This window comes from Bos mutus, chromosome 1, assembly GCF_027580195.1.
Source record: "Bos mutus isolate GX-2022 chromosome 1, NWIPB_WYAK_1.1, whole genome shotgun sequence".
In the NCBI taxonomy this organism is placed as follows: Eukaryota; Metazoa; Chordata; class Mammalia; order Artiodactyla; family Bovidae; genus Bos; species Bos mutus.
The window spans coordinates 108,035,289-108,059,104 of record NC_091617.1 but is presented as its reverse complement, the minus strand read 5'-3'; the positions used below and the strand labels follow the sequence as shown (position 1 = coordinate 108,059,104).

Genomic DNA, 23,816 nt, shown 5'->3' with positions numbered 1-23,816 from the left:
CTTTAATATACTGAAATGTAGCATTAATGTACTTTATATTGAACTGTAAAAAAATTTAATAGTCATCTAATTTTTTTATTATTTTAACTATAAAGACTTTTTTTTTGCTGTGAAACCCATTTTTCCTGCTCCAGCTGATGAAATCCTACTTGAAAAACATAGAAAGACTTAAGGATAGAGTAGATAATAAAAATTATTTTATCACATATTTTCTAGTTTTTTCCTAGGATATGCATTTTATGTAAAATTTTTAAATTTAATTTCTTTTCTTTTTTAAACAAATCTGGGTCATTTTACATGTTTAATTTTGCAGTATAAAAATGTAATTCTAGCATTTCCCCATGTTATTTAATGTCTTTAAAAATACTTGTAAAATTGACTACTGTGCTGCTTCCATCCAGGGATTAAACCACAATTTATTTAGTCATTTACTTTTGGGGGACAGTTTTCTATTTTTGAAAAGCATTGTGATGAACACGCTTGTGATGAACACGCATGGATGAGAAAACAAACCCTTAAAGTTTACATAGTTAAGATTAGAATACAGTTTTGATACATAATCAGTCTTTCTTTGCCTTTTAATGTTTTTTCCCATATATAAAAAACTTTTGGGGACATATGAAATATTGCAAACATCCTGTATGCAAATAATCCATCTAGAAAATCTCTTAGTAAATCATTCCAATCAGTTATTTTCTATGGCATGTTTATAGAGATATAAAATAAACCTACAAAAGGTTAAATATTTTATCTGCTTCATTGTCCATTTTGAACCCAGTGGTTCAAATTTAATTAATGTTTTTTGGGAGAAAACATAACTTAAAAAAAACTTTCTAGTACTTTTACCTCTTGGCCTTTGTTAGCAAAAACACTTTTAAAAGGTGATTTTGAAAGATCTTTTAGAGACTAAGTAACTGCATTTAAAGATAGAGATTGTAACTTAGAATAAAACAGGAAAGGTTCTGTCAAGAGAGTTAAAAACTTTTGTGAAGTCAGTACAGCAAAGAGAAATAATAAGTAGACTAGTCCAGGTGATTGGTCTGCAGAGAACACCATTCCCTTCCCAGCAGTCGTGAGATGATACAAAGAGAGAGAGAGAGAGACAAAGTCAAATAACTGAAAGAAAAGTAGTCGCAGGGAATAAGTTTCTTAGAAATACCTGTTGCCAGGCTACAGAGACTTTTAAAAATAGGAAGTATTATTTTAAACTGAATTGTAAAAGGATCAGGAAAGATATTTATGTAATTCTTTAAAAACAATATCTAATAGATTATCCTAAAATATTAATATTTATGGTGTGCTCATACTTAATATTGTGATAGCAAAAGTAGGTGGTTATAACAATGTTTAAAAAAAAATACCAATATACTAAAACAGTGTTTAGAACAATATGAATGCTTTTCCTTGTATGTTACTGCACACCTTTTCACTTTAGAAAAAATTTAGGAACCTGAAATTATTTGTGCCTTACCATTTAATATATTAAAAATTGTATTATTAAATATAATTTTATTTTAACCTCATTGTTATGTCTAGAAGTTTTAGTAAAATAATTTGTTTTGCATAGAATTATTTTAGAATTTCTGAGAGGCCTAACGTACCAAGAACTGATGCATATAAACCCCCCTAATTTCTTCCTTTTGTGGGAGAATCTCTTGGTTCAGCTGTCAAAGAAAAAGAAAGCCACAATTTCTAACAGGACATGTTAAGTACGCATTTCTGTGGCACAGTTATGTAGCAATTACAAATAAATGATGGTTTGGATTTGTTGTTTCTTCAATTTTCTGTTTGTTTTAAGCTTCTAAACTTTCATTGAGTTAGCCAAGCTTCTTTCCCTTTCTCCTTGCCTGTCTTGGTTCCACAGAGCAGGGAGAATTTCTGCTTCATCTGCCTAGCTTCCATATACAGCTACTTTCTTGACAAATCTAAACCTTCGTCCTAAATTCTATTCAAAGTTGGTTTAAGCAGTGAGGTTCCATATCTGGGGCTAGGAATGAAGGAAACTAGGTACAGGAGTTGTTGTTGTTGTTGTTTAATCACTAAGTAGTGCCTGACTCTTTTGCAACCCCATGGACTATAGCATGCTAGACTCCTCTGTTCATGGGATTTCCCAGGCAAGAATACTGGAGTGTGTTGTCATTTCCTTCTCCAAGAGATCTTCCCAACCCAGGGATTGATCTCACGTCTTCTACATTACAGGTGGATTCTTTCCCACTGAGCCACTGGGGAAAAGGAAGGGAGAGGCACTCATTTTGAAAGAACAGCGAGGTAGTCTATAGCATTTTCACAAGGATTTTGAGTTGGCTAGATACATAGATACAACTAGGTAGGGCTCAACAAAGATGATGGCATTTCTGCAACAAAGGATGACTGAGGAAAAGGAAATTCCAAATAGAGGCTTCTGCATGAGGAAAACAGTGGGAGAAATATGTAGGACGTGGTTGAAAAATAGTAAGAAGCCATGTACTGTTGAAATGCTGGGTATTAATACAGAAATGGTTGAAAGATAAGGGTAGAAGAATAAGGTTGAAATGTACTGATAGCATTGAAAATTAAGGTGATTAATTTATGCTTAAATCTGGAAGCAGTGGAGTGTCACTGATGAGTTTTTTAAGCAATAACTTAATTAAAAGCTTGTTTTGTGAAGGTAACATTAACAGCTATATATAGGGTGGAAAAGTTAAGCGGAAAGAATACAGGTATAGTCTAAATAAGGGCTTCCCTTGTGGCTCAACTGGTAAAGAATCCACCTGCAATGCGGGAGACCTGGGTTCAATCCCTGGGTTGGGAAGATCCCTGTGTTAGGAAGTCTAAATAAAGGACAAAATAAATATTTAGTGTTTGTGGGCCATAAGATCTCTACCACAGCTATACAGCTCTGCTGCTTGCAGCCATAAACAATGTATGAACAAATAAACCTGGCTGTATATTTGCACAGTATATGTGCAGGATCATTTCACATATACTGTTACTGGGTAGTGAATATGCATTTCTTAAACAGACCTTAAGAGGAATATTGTAACCTTAGGATCAGAGTCACCTCTTTTAACTTACTCATCTATAAAATGATATCTGTCTTAGTTTTTAAAAGAAAATAACTATAAATAACTTTTTTGCAAACTGCTTAAGCTGTTTAGAAAAAATATTTGATTAAAATTCTTATGAGGAATTTGCTATTGGAAACAGAATATGTGCTATTGGTTTAATTCTGTTCTTTTCTGGTCTTTGTTTAAACTAACTTGGTGCTAAGTTGTAGAGGCAAGATAAATCTACTTTTGAGCTATGTGTAATATTTCTAGCTTAGACCTTGATCCTAAGAGATAGAATTATAGTAACTGTTAAAATGAAATGTAGCCAGAAATATGATAAGCTGTTGATATGTGTCTCTGTCATAGTGAGATTGCATTTACTTTAAAGGAAAGAGCAGAGTACCTATACTGTGAATATGTTTAATATTTTTAAAGTTACTCATTTGAAAAAGCTTGATTAAAATGAGCTTTTTCGATGACACTCACAGTCTTTAAGATGGTTAATGGTAGCATTCAAAAGACTAAAGAAAATTTAGTTCTAACCTTATATGGTCTTTTCTGGCAACTAAAAATTATTTGATTTATTCCCCCCCCCACCCCCCGCCATGAAAGTTAATAAACAAATGAATCTCTAGTTATGTAGAAGTATAGTGTTGCTAAGAACATGGATTTTGTGATCTGGGTTAAAATACAAGTTCTGCCACCTTATCACCTTTGTGACTTATGGTAATTTATTCTTCATCTAAGAGATGGCATTAAGAATGCCTGTCTTGTCAGGATCGTTATGTGAATTTTGTTAAATGAGATATATATAAAGTGCTTAGCACAGTCTCTGGAACATTATAATCATGTAATAAATAACAACTATTTTTTTCCAAAAACTTAGTTTTTTAAGTAGTTTATACTCTTTTTCAGGATATCTGTCATGTTGCTGTAAAAGATATGGCACAAAGAAATTATCATATATATATATATTTAGAGCTCATGTGATCACTTTAAGAATTGCCATTTTATTATCAAATAAGTTGGTTAAAAAACTTATTAAGTGTAGATTACATGGTTCATTTTTACTACTTGTTATAATTTCCACAGTATCATTATCATTCTCTCAATAATCCATCTGTTTGTTAGGTAAATTCTTCCTGACATGTAGAATTCTGTAGAATTTATACTTCAGAATTATTTTATATATGATAATTATAAGATTTTGAAAAGTTGCAAGGAAGTTTGTTTCATATATATACCTGCTAAGCATTGACTGTGATTATGGTTTCAGTGTGTCTGCCCTCTGATGCCCTCTCGCAACACCTACCACCTTACTTGGGTTTCTCTTACCTTGGACGTGGGGTATCTCTTCACGGCTGCTCCAGCAAAGTGCAGCCGCTGCTCCTTACCTTGGACTAGGGGTATCTCCTCATGGCCGCCCCTCCTGACCTTGAACGTGGAGTAGCTCCTCTCGGCCCTCCTGCGCCCGCCCAGCCGCCGCTCCTTGGACATGGGGTTTCTCTTCTCCGCTGCCGCCCCTGACCTCAGGTGTGGGGTAGCTTCTCTCGGCCAGCGCCCCTGTTGGAGAAGACTCTTGAGAGTCCCTTGGACTGCAAGGAAATCCAACCAGTCCATTCTAAAGGAGATCAGTCCTGGGTGTTCATTGGAAGGACTGATGCTAAAGCTGAAATTCCAATACTTTGGCCACCTCATGCAAAGAGTTGACTCATTGGAAAAGACCCTGATGCTGGGAGGGATTGGGGGCAGGAGGAGAAGGGGACGACAGAGGATGAGATGGCTGGATGGCATCACCGACTCAATGGACATGAGTTTGAGTGAACTCTGGGAGTTGGTGATAGACAGGGAGGCCTGGCGTGCTGCAATTCATGGGGTCACAAAGAATCGGACATGACTGAGCGACTGAACTGAACCAAACTGAAGCACTGACTATTTTCCAAACACTATCCTAGGTGCTAATGACACAGAGATGTAAGACATTGTTGCCTTAAAGAAGCTGAACTCATAAGTTAGCTTATGAGGGAAAGGAAGTAACAGTTGTCCAGACAAAGGGAACTGAGAGATTTTGAGTATATATAAAGCATTGTTATGAACATACCTTAGAAAAATGGCTGTGTAACTTTGGACTAGTAACTTTTCTTCACAATGCGTAGTATTAAAAAAAAAAATAATAGCCTTCCTATTCCAGTAGGTCAGATTTATCCTCCCATCTCAAACAACTAAAAATTTGGACAAATTATTTGTAAAAACAACTCTCAAGATAATGGACATCAGACATGAAAGACAGTGATTCCTGAGAAATGTGAAAAATGAGATGAGCTGTTTAGTTGCTCCAACTTAAGGCCCACAGAACTTGTCCAGTCATGCTACAGGGTAGGAGAACCCAGGCAGTACCTGGTGGTCTCATTGAGTTGAGATGATAGAGATGTGATACCCAGGAAGCAAAGCCTATAGAATTCACAGCTAAGGTTACCAGAGAAGAGTGAGCTGTAGAAGATCTGCAAAGGACCCCTTTAGTGTTCCACAGACTACTCATCAGTACTTGCATGTGAAGACACTAGCCAAAGCTTGGGAAAGAACTACGTGAAGTGATTAGAGAAAATCGTACCTCCCACTGATACAGAGTTGGGAATAGTGCCATTCCCAACCATCAGTTTGGAAAGCCTCCTAATTCATGGTGCTTCCAAGCAAGTACTAAATAAAAAAGCCTTATCTCAATAGAGGGGGACATCAACCACAGAGTTATTCTGGTCTTGCTTAACAAAGCCAGAACTGAAAGGATCAAACTGCTTCCAAGTAATTGTGTCCCAGAACAAACAACAAGGTAATTTATAGGAATACAAAATATCCAACACACAGCAAAATAAAATTCTCTATGTCTGATATTCTATCAAAAATTACCATATATTCATGAAATCAAGACAATATAACATGTATTTGAAAAATCAATCAGTTAAAACTGACTCAGAATTTATATAATAAAGAATTAGTAGACAAGGACATTAACAATTATAATTACATTTCATGTGGTCAGAGAGATGCTAAAAGACTGAACATATTTAGAAGAAATATGAAAGCTCTTAAAAAATAAAGTTTCTTAATATGAAAATTACAGGACTGAGATGAAAATTACACTGGATGGGATTAATGGAGATGACATATTGCAGGAGATGGATTCTTGAAATCAAAGACATAGCAAAAGGAACTTTTCAAAATGAAACTGGAGAGAAAAATACTAAAAAGAAAAGCAGGGAAAAGGGAGCAATTTTTAGCTGTGGTACAATTTCAGGCGATCAAGTACGCAACATGCATGTCACTAGAACCCTGAAAGGAAAGGTGAGAAAGGGGGCAACTGAAAGCATCCTTACATTGGCACAAGGGTTCTTTACTACTAGTGCCACCTGGGAAGCCGGAAAAATATACTCAAAGACCTAATGACTTAAATATTTCCAAACTTGATAAAAACTATAAACCAGAAGTTCCAAGAAGCACAACAAGACCCAAGCACATGAAATATGAGCAAAAATACACCAAGGCATATCACAAGCAAATTGCTTAGAACCAGTTGTGAGAAGAAAATCTTAAAAGCAAATAAAATATCATTGTTATTATGTATGAGGAAACAAAACTGTGGAAGCAGATTTGTCATTAGAGACAATGCAAACTACAAGACAGTAAAACAACGTTTTAAAAATAGTGGAAAAAAAATACTATACACCTGCAATTCTGTACCCTGGGAAAATATATTTCAAAAATGAAGGCTGAATGGAGACTTTTAAAAAAGAGACACAGAAGTGGCAAGAATTCATCACCAAACATCCTGCACTACAAGAAATATCAAAGGAACCCCTTTCAGCATTAGAAAATGATACTGGATGGAAAACTGGATTGATAAAATAATAGAGAGTCCTGGAAATGATAACATCACGGGTAAAGATGTCTCTTTAAAAGATAATGTTTAAAGAATAAGCACAATGTACTGTGGAGTTTATAATAATATGTGACAGCAATGACAATACTAATACAGAGGCTGGGGAAGGAGAAATGAAAGGGTCCTATTATAAGGTTTTTATAGTGTATAGGAAATGATGTAGTGAAGATAGAGGGTAATAAGTTAAAGGTGTATACTGTGAACTCTAAAGCAACAACCCAAGTAACACAAAAGAGTTGTAGCTAATAAGCCAACAAAGAATATAAAATGGAGTTATAAATATGGTCAATCTAAGAAAGTGAAGTTGCTCAGTCGTGTCTGACTCTTTGCGACCCCATGGACTGTAGCCTATCAGGCTCCTCCATCCATGGGATTTTCCAGGCAAGAGTGCTGGAGTGGATTGCCATTTCCTTCTCCAGGGAATCTTCCTAACCCAGGAATCGAACCTGGATCTCCTGCATTGCAGGCAGACACTTTACCGTCTGAGCCACCAGGGTTCAATCTAAGAAAAGGCAGGGGAAAAAAGGGCATGGGAGCAAACAATTGGATGGGACAAATAGAAAACAAACAGCAATGTAGTAGATTAATTGCTGTTCAATTGCTAAGTCATGTCCGACTATTTGTGACCCCATGAACTGCAGCACTCCAGGATTCCCTGCCCTTCACTATCTCTTGGAGTTCGCTTAAATTCATCTCCATTGAGTCTATGATGCCATCCAACCATCTCATCCTCTGTCATCCCCTTCTCTCCTGCCCTCAATCTTTGCCAGCATCAGGGTCTTTTCCAATGAGTTAGTTCTTCACATCAGGTAGCCAAAGTATTGATGGAAGCTTCAGCTTCAGCATCAGTCCTTCCAATGAATATTCAGGGTTGATTTCCCTTAGAATTGACTGATTTGATCTCCTGGCTGCACAAGGGACTCTCAAGAGTTTTTCCCAGCACCACAGTTCAAATTGGTCTAAATATTCTAATTAAAATGCAGAATTTTTTCAGGTATATAGACTAAGAGGTAAAAGTAATAGAAAAATATATACCAGGCTAAAATTTAACATTGTTAAGATGTTCCCTCTCCTCAAATGGCTATGTAGATTCAATGCAATCCCATGGTAAAATCTTAGCAGGGACTTTTTTGTTTTTTTTGTAGAAACTAATAAACTTTTTTTTTTTTTTTTTGAAACTGGGGATGCAAAAGACCTAGAAGAACCAAAACTACTTCAAAAAGAAGTTGGAGGAGTTATTCTTTCTGATTTCAAGAGTTCGTATAAAACTGTAGTAGTAAATAAAGACAACGTAGTATTAGTACCGATATTGACAAATAGATCAATGGAACAGCATAGACAGTCTAGAAGTAGACTCATTTCTGTGAATAGATATACCCAATTGATTTTTAACAAATATTCAAAGGCAAAAAACCTACAGAAAAATGAAAGGGTTCTCGGTGTATATGTTGCACCATGTACAAATTTAGCAAAATGTATTTCATACAGCTAAATGTAATCAGAAACTACAAAACTTCTAAGTACACGCATAGGGCAAATCTTTGTGAATTAAGGTTACATAAGATTTCTTAGATATAACATCACAGAAACATCATTTTTATAAAAGAAAGAATTGATGAATTGGACTTTATCCATTTTAGCGAATTCTGCTCTTCAAAAGAATCTCTTATGATAATGAAAAACAAGTCCCTCAATAGGGGAGGGGCTTTATAAGTGTAAATATATAATTCCCTGTGAGTGTATGCAATTTGCAAACCTTGTATATGAAAAATTACTGTCATTATAATTAAGAACTCTGAAAACTCAATAATAAGAAAGCAGTTTAATAAATTGACAAAAGATTTGACCATCTATTTTACCATCTAATATATGTATATAGGTAATAAACACACATGGAAAGATGCTCAGCACCAATAATCATTGGGAAAATATAGATTAAAACTTAGTATAAGTTATATTAAGTCATGACTAGGATGTGGAGCAAGAAACTCTTATACCATGCTAGCAGGAATGTGAAACTACTTTGGAAACAGTTTGGTATTTTCTTAAAATGTTAAACATATGTTTACCGTATAACTCAACCATTCCAATCCTAGATATTTACCCAAGAGGTATGAAACCATATATTTATACAGAGACTTTTATCTGAATGTTTATAATGTGTTTTATAATAGTCAAAAATTGTATGTCCACAGGTGAATGCATAAAGAAGTTGTAGTGTTTATTTACAATGGAATACTATCCAGAAGGAAAAAGGAATGTATGTCAATATACACAATGGTGTGGATGAATTTCAAAATAATTATGCTGAATTTAAAACCTAGACATAAAAGAGTATATATCATGATTCCATCTGTATAACACAGTATAAAATGCAAAGTAATGTGTGATGATAGAAAGCAGATCAGTGGTTGCCTGGGAACTGGGAAGTGGAATAGAGGTACAGAGGGGCATGGAAGAATTAGAGAAGGATGTGGAACATTTTTGAGTAATGGACATGCTGATTATCTTAACAGTAACGATGCCTGCATGGCTGTATACATATGTCAAAACCTATAAAACTGTGTGCTTTAAATGGTGTAATATATTATAGTTTTATTATACCTTGATAAAGTGTTAGTTACCCAGTTGTGTCCTGGAGAAGGCAATGGCACCCCACTCCAATAGTCTTGCCTGGAAAATCCCATGGACGGAGGAGCCTGGTAGGCTGCAGTCCGTGGAGTTGCTAAGAGTCGGACACGACTGAGTGACTTCACTTTCACTTTTCACTTTCATGCATTGGAGAAGGAAATGGCAACCCACTCCAGTGTTCTTGCCTGGAGGGCCCCAGGGACGGTGGAGCCTGGTGGGCTGCCATCTGTGGGGTCTCACAGAGTCGGATACGACTGAAGTGACTTAGCAGCAGCAGCAGCAACCCAGTTGTGTCCAGCTCTTCACAATCCCATGGGCAGTAGCCCATCAGGCTCCTCTGTCCATGAAATTTTCCAGGCAAGAATATTGGAGTGGGTTGCCATTTCCTTCTCCAGGGGATCTTCCCAACCCAGGGATCCAATCCAGGTCTCCTGTATTGCAGGCAGATTCTTTACTGTCTGAGTCATTAGGGAAGCCACTGTCTGAAATCTTTAAGAAAATATAGAAATAACACACAGTCTAGACATTTAGTAAATTTGTAGTTTCTTTAAATTGTTATTATTTTTATTATTTTCCTCATTATGCTGTAAGATCTTTGAAATTTGAAATGTTGTTGGAGTAATGTCAGCTTCATGGCATGGAATGAGACATTACCTTTGTCTTTGCCCTTCAGAATTCAACTAGTAAAATGTATACTACTCAGTAAAGTTGACTCTGCCCAGCATACCAGAATGCCAGAAAATTCTACATATATCTGTACATCTAAATAGGAGTGGGTGGTCTGGAACACATAGGGAGATAGAATTGAGGAAACAGCAGAGGGGGCTGCTTGTGATAATGGCCCTCCAGTCTCAGCAGCTGTACCCAAAGGTCCATGGAACTAAGTAGCAGCAGAGGAGGTGGCACACATGACTGACTTCCTGGCCACAGCAGGAGAGATGGCACACAGGGCAGCTGTGGCCACAGGTGACTGGGCCGCAGTGACAGTGGGGCCAGAGCCGCCACTTCCCTCCCCCCTGAAGCAACAGAACTGCATGCCTGACAACGCCAGACATGGCAGAGGTGTCCATGCAGCCCTGACTCCTCTTCCACCCTCACCCTCCTTGGTGGCAGAGCTTGGGACTCAGGATATCGTGGACATGGCAGAAGGGCCCACCATTCCGGTGCTCCAAGGGGTGACCTAGCAGCAGCAGGACACCAGTGACCTTCAAGGCACAAACAGTGATAAGGAAGGCACAGAGTGATGCCTCTAACAGAGGTGGTAGAGATGGAAAGTGCTGGCTCTCAAATATAATCAGAGGCAGGTCATGTGAGATTTGTGTAGTATAACATCATTTATTGGAAAACAATAAAGGCCTCTAATTTCTAACCTGTTGAATGGTTAGAATGATGTAGAAAGGCGTTTGCTTCTTTAAATGCACCAGAAGAACAACTCATCAAGCACCATGAAGAACAACTTATCGAGCAAGAGTACTATACCACAAAAAGAAAATGACAGTTCTCTAGAAACCAAGCATCAAGTCATGGAATATTGCAGTCTAACTGATAGAGTATTCAAAATATCTGTTATGAGGAAGCTCAATGAACTACAAGAAAAGTTAGAAGGCAGGTTAATGAGCTCAGGGATAAAGCTTGAAACTCTAAAAAAAGAACCAAACAGAAATTCTGGAGCTGAAAATTTCAATCAACAAGATGAAGAATGCATTAGAAAACATTGGAAGTAAACCAGACCATTTGGAAGAGAGAATACAGAGAATTCTATAAGTAGAAATAGAGAAACAGAATAAGTAGAAGAGGAATGAGAAATAAGATACAAAAAAAGTTGAAGAAATTCTATCAGCCAAGCGTAGTCTATCTAGCAAGATTATCATTCAGATATGAAGGAGAAATAGATTTTCTCAGGCAAAAAAAGCTTAGGGTCTTCATCAGCACTGCTGCTGCTGCTGCTAAGTCACTTCAGTCCTGTCCGACTCTGTGCGACCCCATAGACGGCAGTCCACCAGGCTCTGCCGCCCCTGGGATTCTCCAGGCAAGAACACTGGAGCGGGTTGCCATTTCCTTCTCCAGTGCATGAAAGTGAAAAGTGAAAGTGAACTTAACAATAAATGTCTAAAGTAGCTCTTATACCAGAAACAAGAAAGCAAAAATATCAAAACTTTGAGTGTGGTGATAGATAGAATCAGAAAATTATAACTTTGTATCAGAATAAACATTTAAATACTTTATTATACCATGAAGGTTAAAAGGGGGAAAAAAGCATACAAATAGCTGTAACTACTTTGGTAACAAACTCACAACATGAAATAATTTGAGACAAGACACAAAGGGGAAGGAGGGAAAGGATAGAACTCATATAGATAAACGAACATAAGATGCCATCAGCAGAAAAAGGACTATTTTACCAAGACATTTTATATAAACTGCATGGTAACCACAAAACATAAATCTAGTGTAGAGGCACAAAACATTAAAAACAGAGAAAACCAACGTTTTCTATGATGTTTCTCTAAAATCATCATAGAAAACCACTCAACTAAAATTGTAGGCAGAAACACAGGGGAAAAGAAACACTGTAAATACAGAACGAGAAAATAAAAGTTATAATGACAGTGCTAAGTCCTCATCATTCAATGATTGATAAACGTAAATGGATCTGATTCACCCATCAAAAAATACAGTGGCTAGACAGATTAAAAAGCAAAACTCAACTATATGCTTCCTTTAGGAGATTCACCTCGGCTCTCAAGGCAAAAATAAGCTAAAAGTGAAAAACTGAGAGATATACTCCAAACAAATGGCAACCAAAAATGAGTAAGTATGGGATTCCCTGGTGGCTCAGACAGTAAAGCGTCTGCCTGCAATGCGGGAGACCCAGGTTTGATCCCTGGGTCGGGAAGATCCCCTGGAGAAGGAAATGGCAACCCACTCCAGTATTGTTGCCTAGAAAATTCCATGGATGGAGGAGCCTCGTGGGCTACAGTTCATGGGGTTGCAAAGAGTCGGATAGCCATACACATATCAGACAAAATAAGCTTCAAGCCAAAAAATGTAACAAGAGACAAAGATGGACATTATATACTGATAAAGAGGACAATTCACTGAGACAACATCAGTTATTAAAATATATGCACCTAACATAGGTCCAGGCTTCCCTGGTAGCTCAGCTGGTAAAGAATCCACCTGGAATGCAGGAGACCCTGGTTTTGATTCCTGGAGAAGGAATAGGCTACCCACTCCAGTATTCTTGGGCATTCCTGAGGGCTCAGGTGGTAAAGAATCTGCCTGCAATTTGGGAGTGAAGTGAAGTCACTCAGTCGTGTCTGACTCTTTGCGACCCCATGAACAGTAGCCTGCACCAGGCTCCTCCGTCCATGGGATTTTCTAGGCAAGAGTACTGGAGTGCGTTGTCATTTCCTTCTCCAGGGAACCTTCCCAACCCAGGGATAGAACCCAGGTCTCCCACATTGTAGACAGATGCGTTACCATCTGAGCCACCAGAGAAGTCAGGAGACCTGGGTTCAATCCCTGGGTGGGGAAGATTCCCTGGAGGAAGGCATAGCAACCTACTCCAGTATTCTTGCCTGGAGAATCCCCATGGACAGAGGAGCCTGTCAGGCTACAGTCCACAGGGTCACAAAGAGTTGGACACGACTGAGTGACTAAGCACAGCACAGCACAACATAGGCCCATCAGACTATACAAAACAATTATTAAAGGGGGGAATTGACAATAATGTATTATTCATAGGGGACTTCAACAACCTACTGACATCAATGATCATCTAGACAGAAAGTCAAAAAGGAAACAACAGCCTTAAATGAAACATTAGGCCAGATGGATCTGATAGATTTATGCAGAACTTTCCATTTAAATGCAGCAGAAAATGCATTCTTCTTAGGTAGTCATGGAACTTTCTCAAGGGTTGACCGTATGTTGGGACACAAAACAAGTCCCAATAAATTTAAGAAGATTGAAATCACATCAAACATCTTTTCTGATCATATCCATGTTGTAGCATGTTATAGAATTTCCACCTTTTTAAAAACTGAATAATATTTCACTGTATCTTTATACCACATTTTGCTTCTCCACTCATTCAGTGGACACTTGGGTGTTTCCATTTTAGTTATTATGAATTATGCTTCTATGAACATGAGTGTACAAATGTCTCTTCAAGACCCTGCTTCTAATTTTGGGGGGTCTGTACCCAGATTTGGAATTTCTGGATCGTATGGTAATTCTGTGTTTCAGTTTTTTGAGTTATTGCATTATTGTTTTCCCCAACACTGTACTGTTTTAATTCCTGTCAACAGTACAAAAGGATTCCAATTTCTCCACCTTCTTACCAACACTTATGCTGTGGGCAAGCAGCTTCAGGAACAGATGCACTGCTGTTAGCCACATGGCTGGCATTGGGGGATGGATAGTTGCTACTGTGCTTATAGCCGAATTTTTTAAAAACAGTAAGTTTATTATTATTATTTTTAGGCCACACTATGTGGCATGCAGTATCTTAGTTCCCTGACCAGGGATCAGACCTGTACCCCTTGCACTGAGAGGGGGAAGTTTTAACCAGGGAAGTCCCTAATAGCTGAAATTGACAGAAATTAACTGCAGTATACTGTGTTCCCCTGGTAGTTGCCAGCTTTCAAGGGAATCCAGAGTTCTAAAAGAGTTATGTCTGAAAGATTCTGCCATTATTGTCTAGATGGGGAGATAGATTCCTGGTGCTTCTACTCTGCCATCTTGCAGTATCCTCACTGTATATATTTTTTGTACGAAATGAGCACATGATAAGATAAAATTGAGAGTAATAGCTGAAAACCATATAATGCAGTCCTAATTTTGATTTTGTGAATTGTTTCTTTCTAAGCTTGAGTTCTCTCTTTGCTTGGCAAGTTTTTCAGACTTTATACTTCCCTGTCATTAACAACCCCAAGACTGTGGTTGGCAGCTGGAATGGCTATAGTTTCATCAACTTGCAGATTTCCATAGTGGTGGCCAGTGGTTAGGAAGCTAAAAATGAATAGAAGTGAGAATAGTGAGCAAATAGTTTAAATGGTTTTTGTTAAGGTTAGGCTTCTTTTTGCTTCTCTCTCTCTCTATTTTTTTTGTTTTTAATGGTCATGGTTCAAAGAATTGTGCTGGTTTGGAATGTTAGCGTTGGCAGTATTTTGAGAATCTAGACATGCAGTCAATTTGTAAGGAACTCAGGGAATTGGACTAGATAAGGTAAACCCAAAGTTGAACGAAACAGTCTAAACCTTGAGGATGCTCATCTCCATAATCATCAAGAGATTGCCCTATCTTTTGGTTTCATCTTAGGAGCTTTTTTTCTTCCTAAGAAAGTGAGTGCTCTTGTCTAAAACTTGGGTTTACAGATGGAGTTATGCGGGTATACTTGGCTACCAAGGGAAAGGGAGAGAGCAGGGCAGTTCTGTATAATCCATGGCAATAAAAGACTTTTAACCCCCTTCTCCCCAAAAAAAGGACCTCGATTAGTTTAGAATATGATATATATGATATGAAAACTTACAGTAAAATTTTATACTATTCTTATTATTCTGTAAATGTCAATGCTAATATTTTTTTTTAAGGGAACACATTTCTCTATATTTCAATTTTGGTAATATTGTTTATCAAACTACGTATTACTCATTTTGATTTAAGGAATATTATTTTTAAACAGGATACAGTTTTTTCTCTGTAAGTTTGCTTCATGCAATATAATTTTGACATTGTGTTCTTAAATATGTCTTCATTTTATAGTTCTTATAATGAGAAATTGCTGTATTCCAAACGTTTGTATTTGATGCTGGTTTCTTACTTATTTAGGGCTTCCCAGGTAGTTTCCTAGATAGCTCAGTTGGTAAAGAACCCACGTGCAATGCAGGAGACTCTGGTTCAATCCCTGGGTTGGGAAGATCCCCCGGCAAAGGAAAAGGCTACCCAGTCCAGTATTCTGGCCAGGAGAATTCCATGGACTGTATAGTCCATGGGGTCACAAAGAGTCGGACATGACTGAGCGACTTTCACTTTCACTTTCAGGTGGTTCTAGTGGTAAACAATCTGCCTGCCAGTACAGGAGACATAAGAGATGCAGGATTGATCCCTGGGTTGGGAAGATCCACTGGAGGAGGGCATGGCAACCCACTCTAGTATTATTGCCTGGAGAACCCCATGGACAGAGTGGTCTGGCAGGAAAGTTTCTTTTCTAGCTCTGAATAACATTAGTACCATTTACCAATCTTAGATAAACAAAATATTACCAAAATTAAATTATAAAGACTGAAAATAAAAAGTCTATCCTTATTCTTTTCTATATGAAATTAATTGCTTTGGCTTTATGAATATCCTAGTACTTAGAAGAATCCTGAGATCTGGAGTCAGTAGGTCTTAATTTCAATCTGTCCTTTACTAGTAAAAGCAAGTTAGTAAACTACTCTTATTCCCTGGTTTTCTTTATCTTTGAAATATTAATCCTGTATTATAGATTGTTAAATAAATTAATAAATATAAATATGTTTTAACAAGTGTTTTATCTTGAGCATCAACCATCAAGACTCTTTAGGGATGATAATCACTATGTTTTTAAGAGAGTGGTCTTAAGTAGGGAAGAGAGAGAGCTGCTATGGAGTGGGATTTTGTGGGTTAAGAGACTTTAACAATATTGTTAATATTTTATTGGATGTTGGTTCTCATCACTTTGTATATTTGTCTTAAATATTTCTTATTTGTTACTCTCTCCTTATAAAAAACCTATAATTTTTCCATGAAATATCTTAACCAATACAGTGTCTCGCCTTTTTCTATCAAAGGTCACTGGTTACTAGGATACTCTGAAACGTATACTTCATAATTCTGAGACCTGCTAGTCAGAACATCATTCCTTCTTGCCATTCCAGTTATTTCATGATGCACAAAGTATCATGTTTCTAATGTGTCTGTTAAGTCGATGGCAGAGGTCACAGACTGGGGATTGAATCTGGTTCTGAGAAGAACTGTTTGTTCCACACACTATTTTGTCTTTTAGGTGACTTAAAGTCTTAGGAAAAATCAAGAAATTTGATGACCCTAGACTTGCATTTCTGCATAACAGTGAGTTGTTGCTGAGTTCCAGCAGCTTTGTTTAGCTGGGCCATGGGCTCCACAGTTCTGCACATTTACTCTGTTCCCTCAAAGTGATGTGAGATGTTGTGAAATTGTTGTCATCATTATAAATGTTTGTGTTAATTGCTTGACTCATATAGGCAGTTTCCTTTATAACTGTTACAGAGATCATATTCAGTAGATACCAGTTTTATAACTTCATAAAACATACTTACATATCTTTTTTTCTACAGACATATATAAAATATCCTTTTTGTTTGTCAGATCCTTCTTCTCTCATTTTCATTCAGTCCTTTCATGTTACCAATTACATTTTTCTCAAATCTAGTTTTTCCTGTCCAACCTTACTATTCCTGCACTACCCCAGGCCCTCATCAGCTCTCACCTGAATTTCTTTAATTGCTCCCTAACTGAACTCCTTGCCTTCTGTTTTGTTCTTTTCAGTTCATCCTCAAATATATTGCTAGATGTATCAGAGTGCAGATCTCATCTCATCACCCCACTGTTTCAAATTCTCCCAAGTCTATCCATCTTATATGGCAGAAGTCAACAGATTTTTCCTTAAAGATCTAGGTAGTAAATATTTTAGACTTTGCCAGCCATAAGTTTCCTACCACAAACAATTGAGTCTGCTGCTGTTGAATTGAGCACAAAAGCAACTATAGACAATACATAAACAAATGAGCATGTCTGTGTTTCAGTAAAACTTGTTTACAAAATCAGGTTTAAACCATAGTTTACTCCCTCTCCCATGATATAAAAGGTTCTCCCTGTCTTCTTTGCCAATGCATCTACCACTTTCCCATCATTTGTCTTATAGGCTATTCAGAAGCACCATTCAAATTCTTATACCTTTCTGAGCATAACATCTCCTTCCTATATCCAATTATGTAATTATTTTCAGGCTATTTTCCTACAAATTGCAAAACATTCAAATATATCTTGGAAAATATTAATTCTCAAATGGTAGTATCCTATATAAACATGAAATTATTCAGAAACTTATTGTAAAGTCTTAAATATTTCAGTTTTTAACAGATCTTTCATAAAAATCATAAGCTTGATACAATCCATGTTATAGTTTGCATACTGTCAATGTATATTATCTGAAAATCTCAGAATAAGGTCACTCGTAGGAAAGTATTTTCAACATTATCATCTGTATTGAATCAAAGTTCATTGAGAGAATAATTTTAAGAACATTAACGGGAACTGATAGCAGTAATTCACATTGTGTCTTATCTTTATCACAGTTACTCCTTTCAAATACTGTGAAGAAAGCAGGAAATATTTGGTTTTAGAATATGATATTTGCCTAAGGTATTGGACTTTAAGTTGATATTTATATAGGTCATTTTGCATGTTTCCATAGAAATAACACAACCTGAGAGTATGTTGTTAAATGTGTTGATTTTGCCTCATTATTAAATTGCCTTTCTTTTGCCTGTTGCTGACTGTACAAGTTGGGTAGTAGATAAAACCTATTCCAGTAAAAAAAAAGAAGAACTTCATTCTTCACACTTTTCATTATAATCTTCATAATAATGAAAAGTTTGATTCGATTACTAGAGTGAGAAAGTAGATTGGTAGAGCTGCTGTGATGGAATTTTGTTAAGGTGTGGGTTGATGTTAATACTGCTATTGTCATGGTCTTTGTAGACCAGGACCTGGGGACTGGAGTTGACGAGAAGAGGGACGCAGGGGACCCAAGTCTTGAATGAAACAAGGGTGCTTTATTTGCAGAAACGCACGTTTATGTATCTTCATACAAGGCAGCTTTAGGCAGTAAAAAAATTGAGCAAAAACAAAGCCAAGCAAATAACAATCTTGAAAGGGCCAGAAAGCATTCCATATCCTGAGTAAGAGGGGCGTAACTGAATAGATTACCTGTAAGTAAAAGGTCACTGAAGGGAGTCACTGAAAGGAATCCAAGCAGGTACCCTTTCTCATGATCTCAGTCCTAAGAACTTTGTGCAGCTCTGCTCCTTCCTGTTTTCCAGGAACTGATAAGGAATAGAGTTCTTGAGAAGCTGCACACAAAAGAAGAGAATAACATATTGGATCCCTTAAAGTTGAACATCCCCTGACAGATTATGATAAAGTTCACTAAGTTTTCTGATATTCATATAATAATACATTAATTTAAAGCTCTGTTAAAACTGACTTGTATATGTTTTTTATGGTTGACTTTTAGCCACCAGCTGAACAGGCCAAAGCAAGACTGCAGTTGGTTCTAGAAGCTGCTGGTAAGTGTAAATAATTAATTTTATTTAAATGAAAAAATGTGAAATAAATCCTAGCATTCTTACAGGTTTATCAAAGAGCAAACTACCTATTTTCATATAGCCTCACAAATTTATGACATCTATGTATGGCCATGTGTGCATGCACGCTTAGTCGCTTCAGTCGTGTCTGACTCTTTGCAGCCCTGAGAACTGTAGTCCACCAGGCTTCTCTGTCCTTGGGATTTTCCAGGCATGAATACTGGAGTGAGTTGCCATGTCCTCTTCCAGGGGATCTTCCCGACCCAGGGATCAAACCTGTGTATCCTATGTCTTCTCAATTGCAAGCAGATTCTTTTACCACTGTGCCACCAGGGAAGTCCCATGTGTGGTCATGTTTTAACCTCAAATATATATTGCTACAGTGTAATGGTCCTTTATGTTCTCATTTATAATATTGCTACAATTTTAGTTTTAATTTTGATGAGATCTAGTTTATTGATTTTTGTTTTTTATGGACTATTATTTTAGAGGCATGTTTAAGAAAAATTTTATACTTTTACATTTTAGATTTGAGAATGTGATCTATTTTGATTTAATTGTTGTATAAAGTGTGAGATTTAGATCAAGGTTTCATTCTGAAGGAAATGAGATAAAAGTCATTTAATAATCCTCCAGTTCAGTTCAGTTCAGTTGCTCAGTTGTGTCCGACTCTTTGCAATCCCATGGACTGCAGCACACCAGGTTTCCCTGTCCATCACCAACTCCCAGAGAGTGCTCAAACTCATGTCCATCGAGTCAGTGAAGCCATCCAGTTGTCTCATCCTCTGTCGTCCCCTTCTCGTCCTGCCTTTGATTTTTTCCCAGCATCAGGATCTTTTCCAGTGAGTCAGTTCTTCTCATCAGGTGGCTAAAGTATTAGTTTCAGCTTCAGCATGAGTCCTTCCAGTGAATATTCAGGACTCATTTCCTTTAGGATTGACTGGTTTGATCTGCTTGCAGTCCAAGGGACTCTCAAGAGTCTTCTCCAACACCACAGTTCAAAAGCATCAGTTCTTCGGCGCTCAGCTTTCTTTATTGTCCAATTCTCACATCCATACATGACTACTGGAAAGACCATAGCTTTGACTAGACAGACCTTTGTTAGCAAAGTAATGTCTCTTCTTTTTATATGCTGTCTAGGTTGGTCATAGCTTTTCTCCCAAGGAGCAAGCACCTTTTCATTTCATGTCTGCTGTCACTATCTGCGGTGATTTTGGAGACCAAATGGTCAATACCAAAATCACATTGATTATATTCTTTGCAGCCAAAGACGGAGAAACGCTATACAGTCAGTAAAAACAAGACCAGAAGCTGACTGTGGCTCAGATCATGAATTCCTTATTGCCAAATTCAGACTTAAATTGAAGAAAGTAGGGAAAACCACTAGGCCATTGAGGTATAACTTAAATCAAATCCCTTACAATTATACAATGGAAGTGACTAACAGATTCAAGTGAAAAAATCTGATAGACAGAGTCCCTGAAGAACTATGGATGAGGTTTGTGACATTGTACAGGAGGCAGTGATCAAGACCATCCCCAAGAAAAAGAAATGCAAAAAAGGAAAAATGGTTGTCTGAGGAGGCCTTACAAATAGCTGAGAGAAGAGAAGCAAAAGGCAAAGGAAAAAAGGAAAGATATACCCGTCCGAATGTACAGTTCCAGAGAATAACAAGGAAAGACAAGGAAAGCCTTCCTCAGTGACCAATGCAAAGAAATAGAGGAAAAGGATAGAATAGGAAAGACTAGAGATGTCTTCAAGAGAATTAGAGATACCAAGGAAACATTTCATGTGACGATGGGCACAATAAAGGATAGAAACGGTATGAACCTAACAGAAGCAGAAGATATTAAGAAGAGGTGACAAGAATACACCGAAGAACTATACAAAAAAGATCTTCATGACCCAGATAACTACAGTGGTGTGATCACTCACCTAGAGCCAGACATCCTGGAATGCTAAGTCAAGTGGGCCTTAGGAAACATCACTATGAACAAAGCTAGTGGAGGTGATGGAATTCCAGTTGAGCTACTTCAAATCCTAAAAGATGATGCTGGGAAAGTGCTGCCCTCAATATGCCAGCAAATTTGGAAAATTCAGCAATGGCCACAGGATAGGAAAAGTCAGTTTTCATTCCAATCCCACAGAAAGGCAATGCCAAAGAATGTTCAAACTACCACACAATTGCACTCATCTCACATGCTAGTAAAGTAATGCTCAAAATTCTCCAGGCGAGGGAAGCTTCAACAGTACATGAACCGAGTACTTCCAGATGTTCAAGCTGAATTTAGAAAAGGGAGAGGAACCAGAGATCAAATTGCCAACACCCGTTGGATCACCAAAAAAGCAAGAGAGTTCCAGAAAAACATCTACTTCTGCTTTATTGGCTACACCAAAGCCTTTGAGTGTGTAGATCACAATAAACTGTGGAAAATTCTTAAAGAGATGGGAATACCAGACCACCTTACCTGCCTCCTGAGAAATCTGTGTGCATGTCAAGAAGCAACAGTTAGAACCAGACATGGAACAATAGACTGGTTCCAAATTGGGAAAGGAGTACGTCAAGGCTATATATTGTCACCCTACTTATTTAACTTATATGCAGAGTACATCATGCAAAATGCCGGGCTGGATGAAACACAAGCCAGGAGAAGTATCAATAACCTCAGATATGCAGATGACACCACTCTTATGGCAGAAGGCAAAGAGGAACTAAAGAGCCTTTTGATGAAAGTGAAAGGGGAGCGTGAAAAAGCTGGCTTAAAACTCAACATTCAAGAAACTAAAATCATGGTATCTGGTCCTATCACTTCATGCCAAATGATGGGGAAATGATGGAAACAGTGACAAACTTTATTCCTGGATTCTGAAATCCTCCAGTTACATTGGACTAGCTCATTGGACTAGTCTGGATACCATCTAATCTGAAAATCTCATGTGTTTTAGTATCTCAGTTGCACAATAATTTGATTTTAGATTACTTTGATTTTATGATACACAGATTCGTGTAGACACTAAATACTTTACCTTTTTAAAGATAAAAAGATTCATGTTATCTTTTAATTTTTAGTCTTAACATGCTCTTTTAAAAAATGTTACCTTTAATAAGTTGTTAAGATCAAGAATGAGATAAGGTGTTCCCAAATTTTAGACAGTGGACACTTTGGCTGAGAATATAAGCAGCTAATGCAAGAAATCTTTGAATTAATATGCACGTATGTATTTTCTCAATGAATGATGAAAATATAACTACTATCATTTGGTAGTCTGAAATTACATTTGATGTTAAAACAGAATTCTTATTTCCATTTGGAGACTATGAACTCTATATAGATCTATAAAAAGTAAAAAACTTTAAGAAATATGAAAAAAAGAAATATATACTACTTTAGTTATATTAGTTATATATATCTGTTTTAACATCAAAAGTAATTTCAGACTACCAAATGATAGTAGTTATATTTTCATCATTCATTGAGAAAATACATATGTGCATATTAATTCAAAGATTTCTTGCATTAGCTGCTTATATTCTCAGCCAAAGTGTCCACTGTCTAAAATTTGGGAACACCAGTATAAATGATATACTAACTTCATAAATCACTAATTAAAGTAATTTATCATGTAAAAATGAATATTTTGACTATGAATTTCTATACCACTTCATATTATTTGAAAAACCACTTATTTTTATGTATTGATCTTACTCATTTTATCTTTCATTATATAGAAAACATGATACATTAAAATTTTGCTTACTATTAGTTTTTTAAACTTTGATTCTCTTATATATATACTATAGGATAGAGCTAGTTAATATGATTCTCTATTATTTATATACTATATGTTTATTCTTTATTTGCATTTTGCTTTGAAGAAATATTTCCAGTTCGTAATTTGGGTATGAAGAAACTCTCGTTTTAAAGGAAAATTTTTATGCTGCTTGGTCCAGAAAATACTTGTTTCTATTAACACAAGTATATAGAATTTTATTTGATAGTTTTATACATTTTCTTTATCTTTAAATATGTCTTTGAAGCATATTATAAAACAGATCTGACAATACAAACCTCAGTATATAACTTGCTTATATTGGTCCCTGCTTTCATCCCTCATTTTTTAATTTAACATTCTAAATTCTATTAAGGATAAAAAGCAAGGTTCTATAATTTGACAAACATTCAAAATATTATGACAGTTTTCAAATTAAAAAACTTACATTGGCCCCTATAGGCAAAGGACAGACCTTAGCTAGATGTAGCATTATTTATTAATCATTTTCTTCTTATTGAACATTTGTGTTGTCTCTACTTTGCCTCTTATCCATAACACTGTGATGTATATCCTGTTACAAATTTTGTTTTTCATATTTTAAATTATGTTTTTGAAACTGATTGCTATAGAAATGAGTATGAAGTTAGAGGCTATTATTAATAATATTTAGAGTGGCTTTTTATACATTTTTGCTAAATTGTTTTACAAAAGGATTATTCTACTTTTCATACTGCTTAAGAAACCATTTACCAGATTTTGGTGTTTAATGCCAGGTCCATGACTGTGTTGGTTTATAACATGAAATAACATATTAATATACTTCTTTGAAAAACATCCATTACTGTTATTAATGACAACTTGTGACCTTGGAGAGGGGAAGCAGATGGATGGATAGGAGAGTACTAAGTTGATATAGAACATAACATCAAAGTTCTAGATAACTGTTTCAGTGGTGAATTAAGGTGTTCATTGAATTAAAAATCAATATATTAATAAGTAGGAGGGAATAAGAAGAACTTGAGCTCAGTCTAGTAAGGCTTGTGGAAAAGACTAGCCTAGTCCTAAGACTGAGAT

General features: G+C 36.6%; 1 protein-coding gene across 1 annotated transcript in view; it reads left to right on the top strand.

The window, feature by feature from the left end:
* Nucleotides 1–23,816, top strand: part of RSRC1 (arginine and serine rich coiled-coil 1) — a 441,173-nt gene that overhangs the window by 217,379 nt on the left and 199,978 nt on the right. Inside the window, exon 6 of the mRNA XM_005907366.2 lies at nucleotides 18,899–18,950. Coding sequence (XP_005907428.1) covers nucleotides 18,899–18,950 — 52 coding nt within the window. The remainder of the gene's footprint in view (nucleotides 1–18,898; nucleotides 18,951–23,816) is intronic.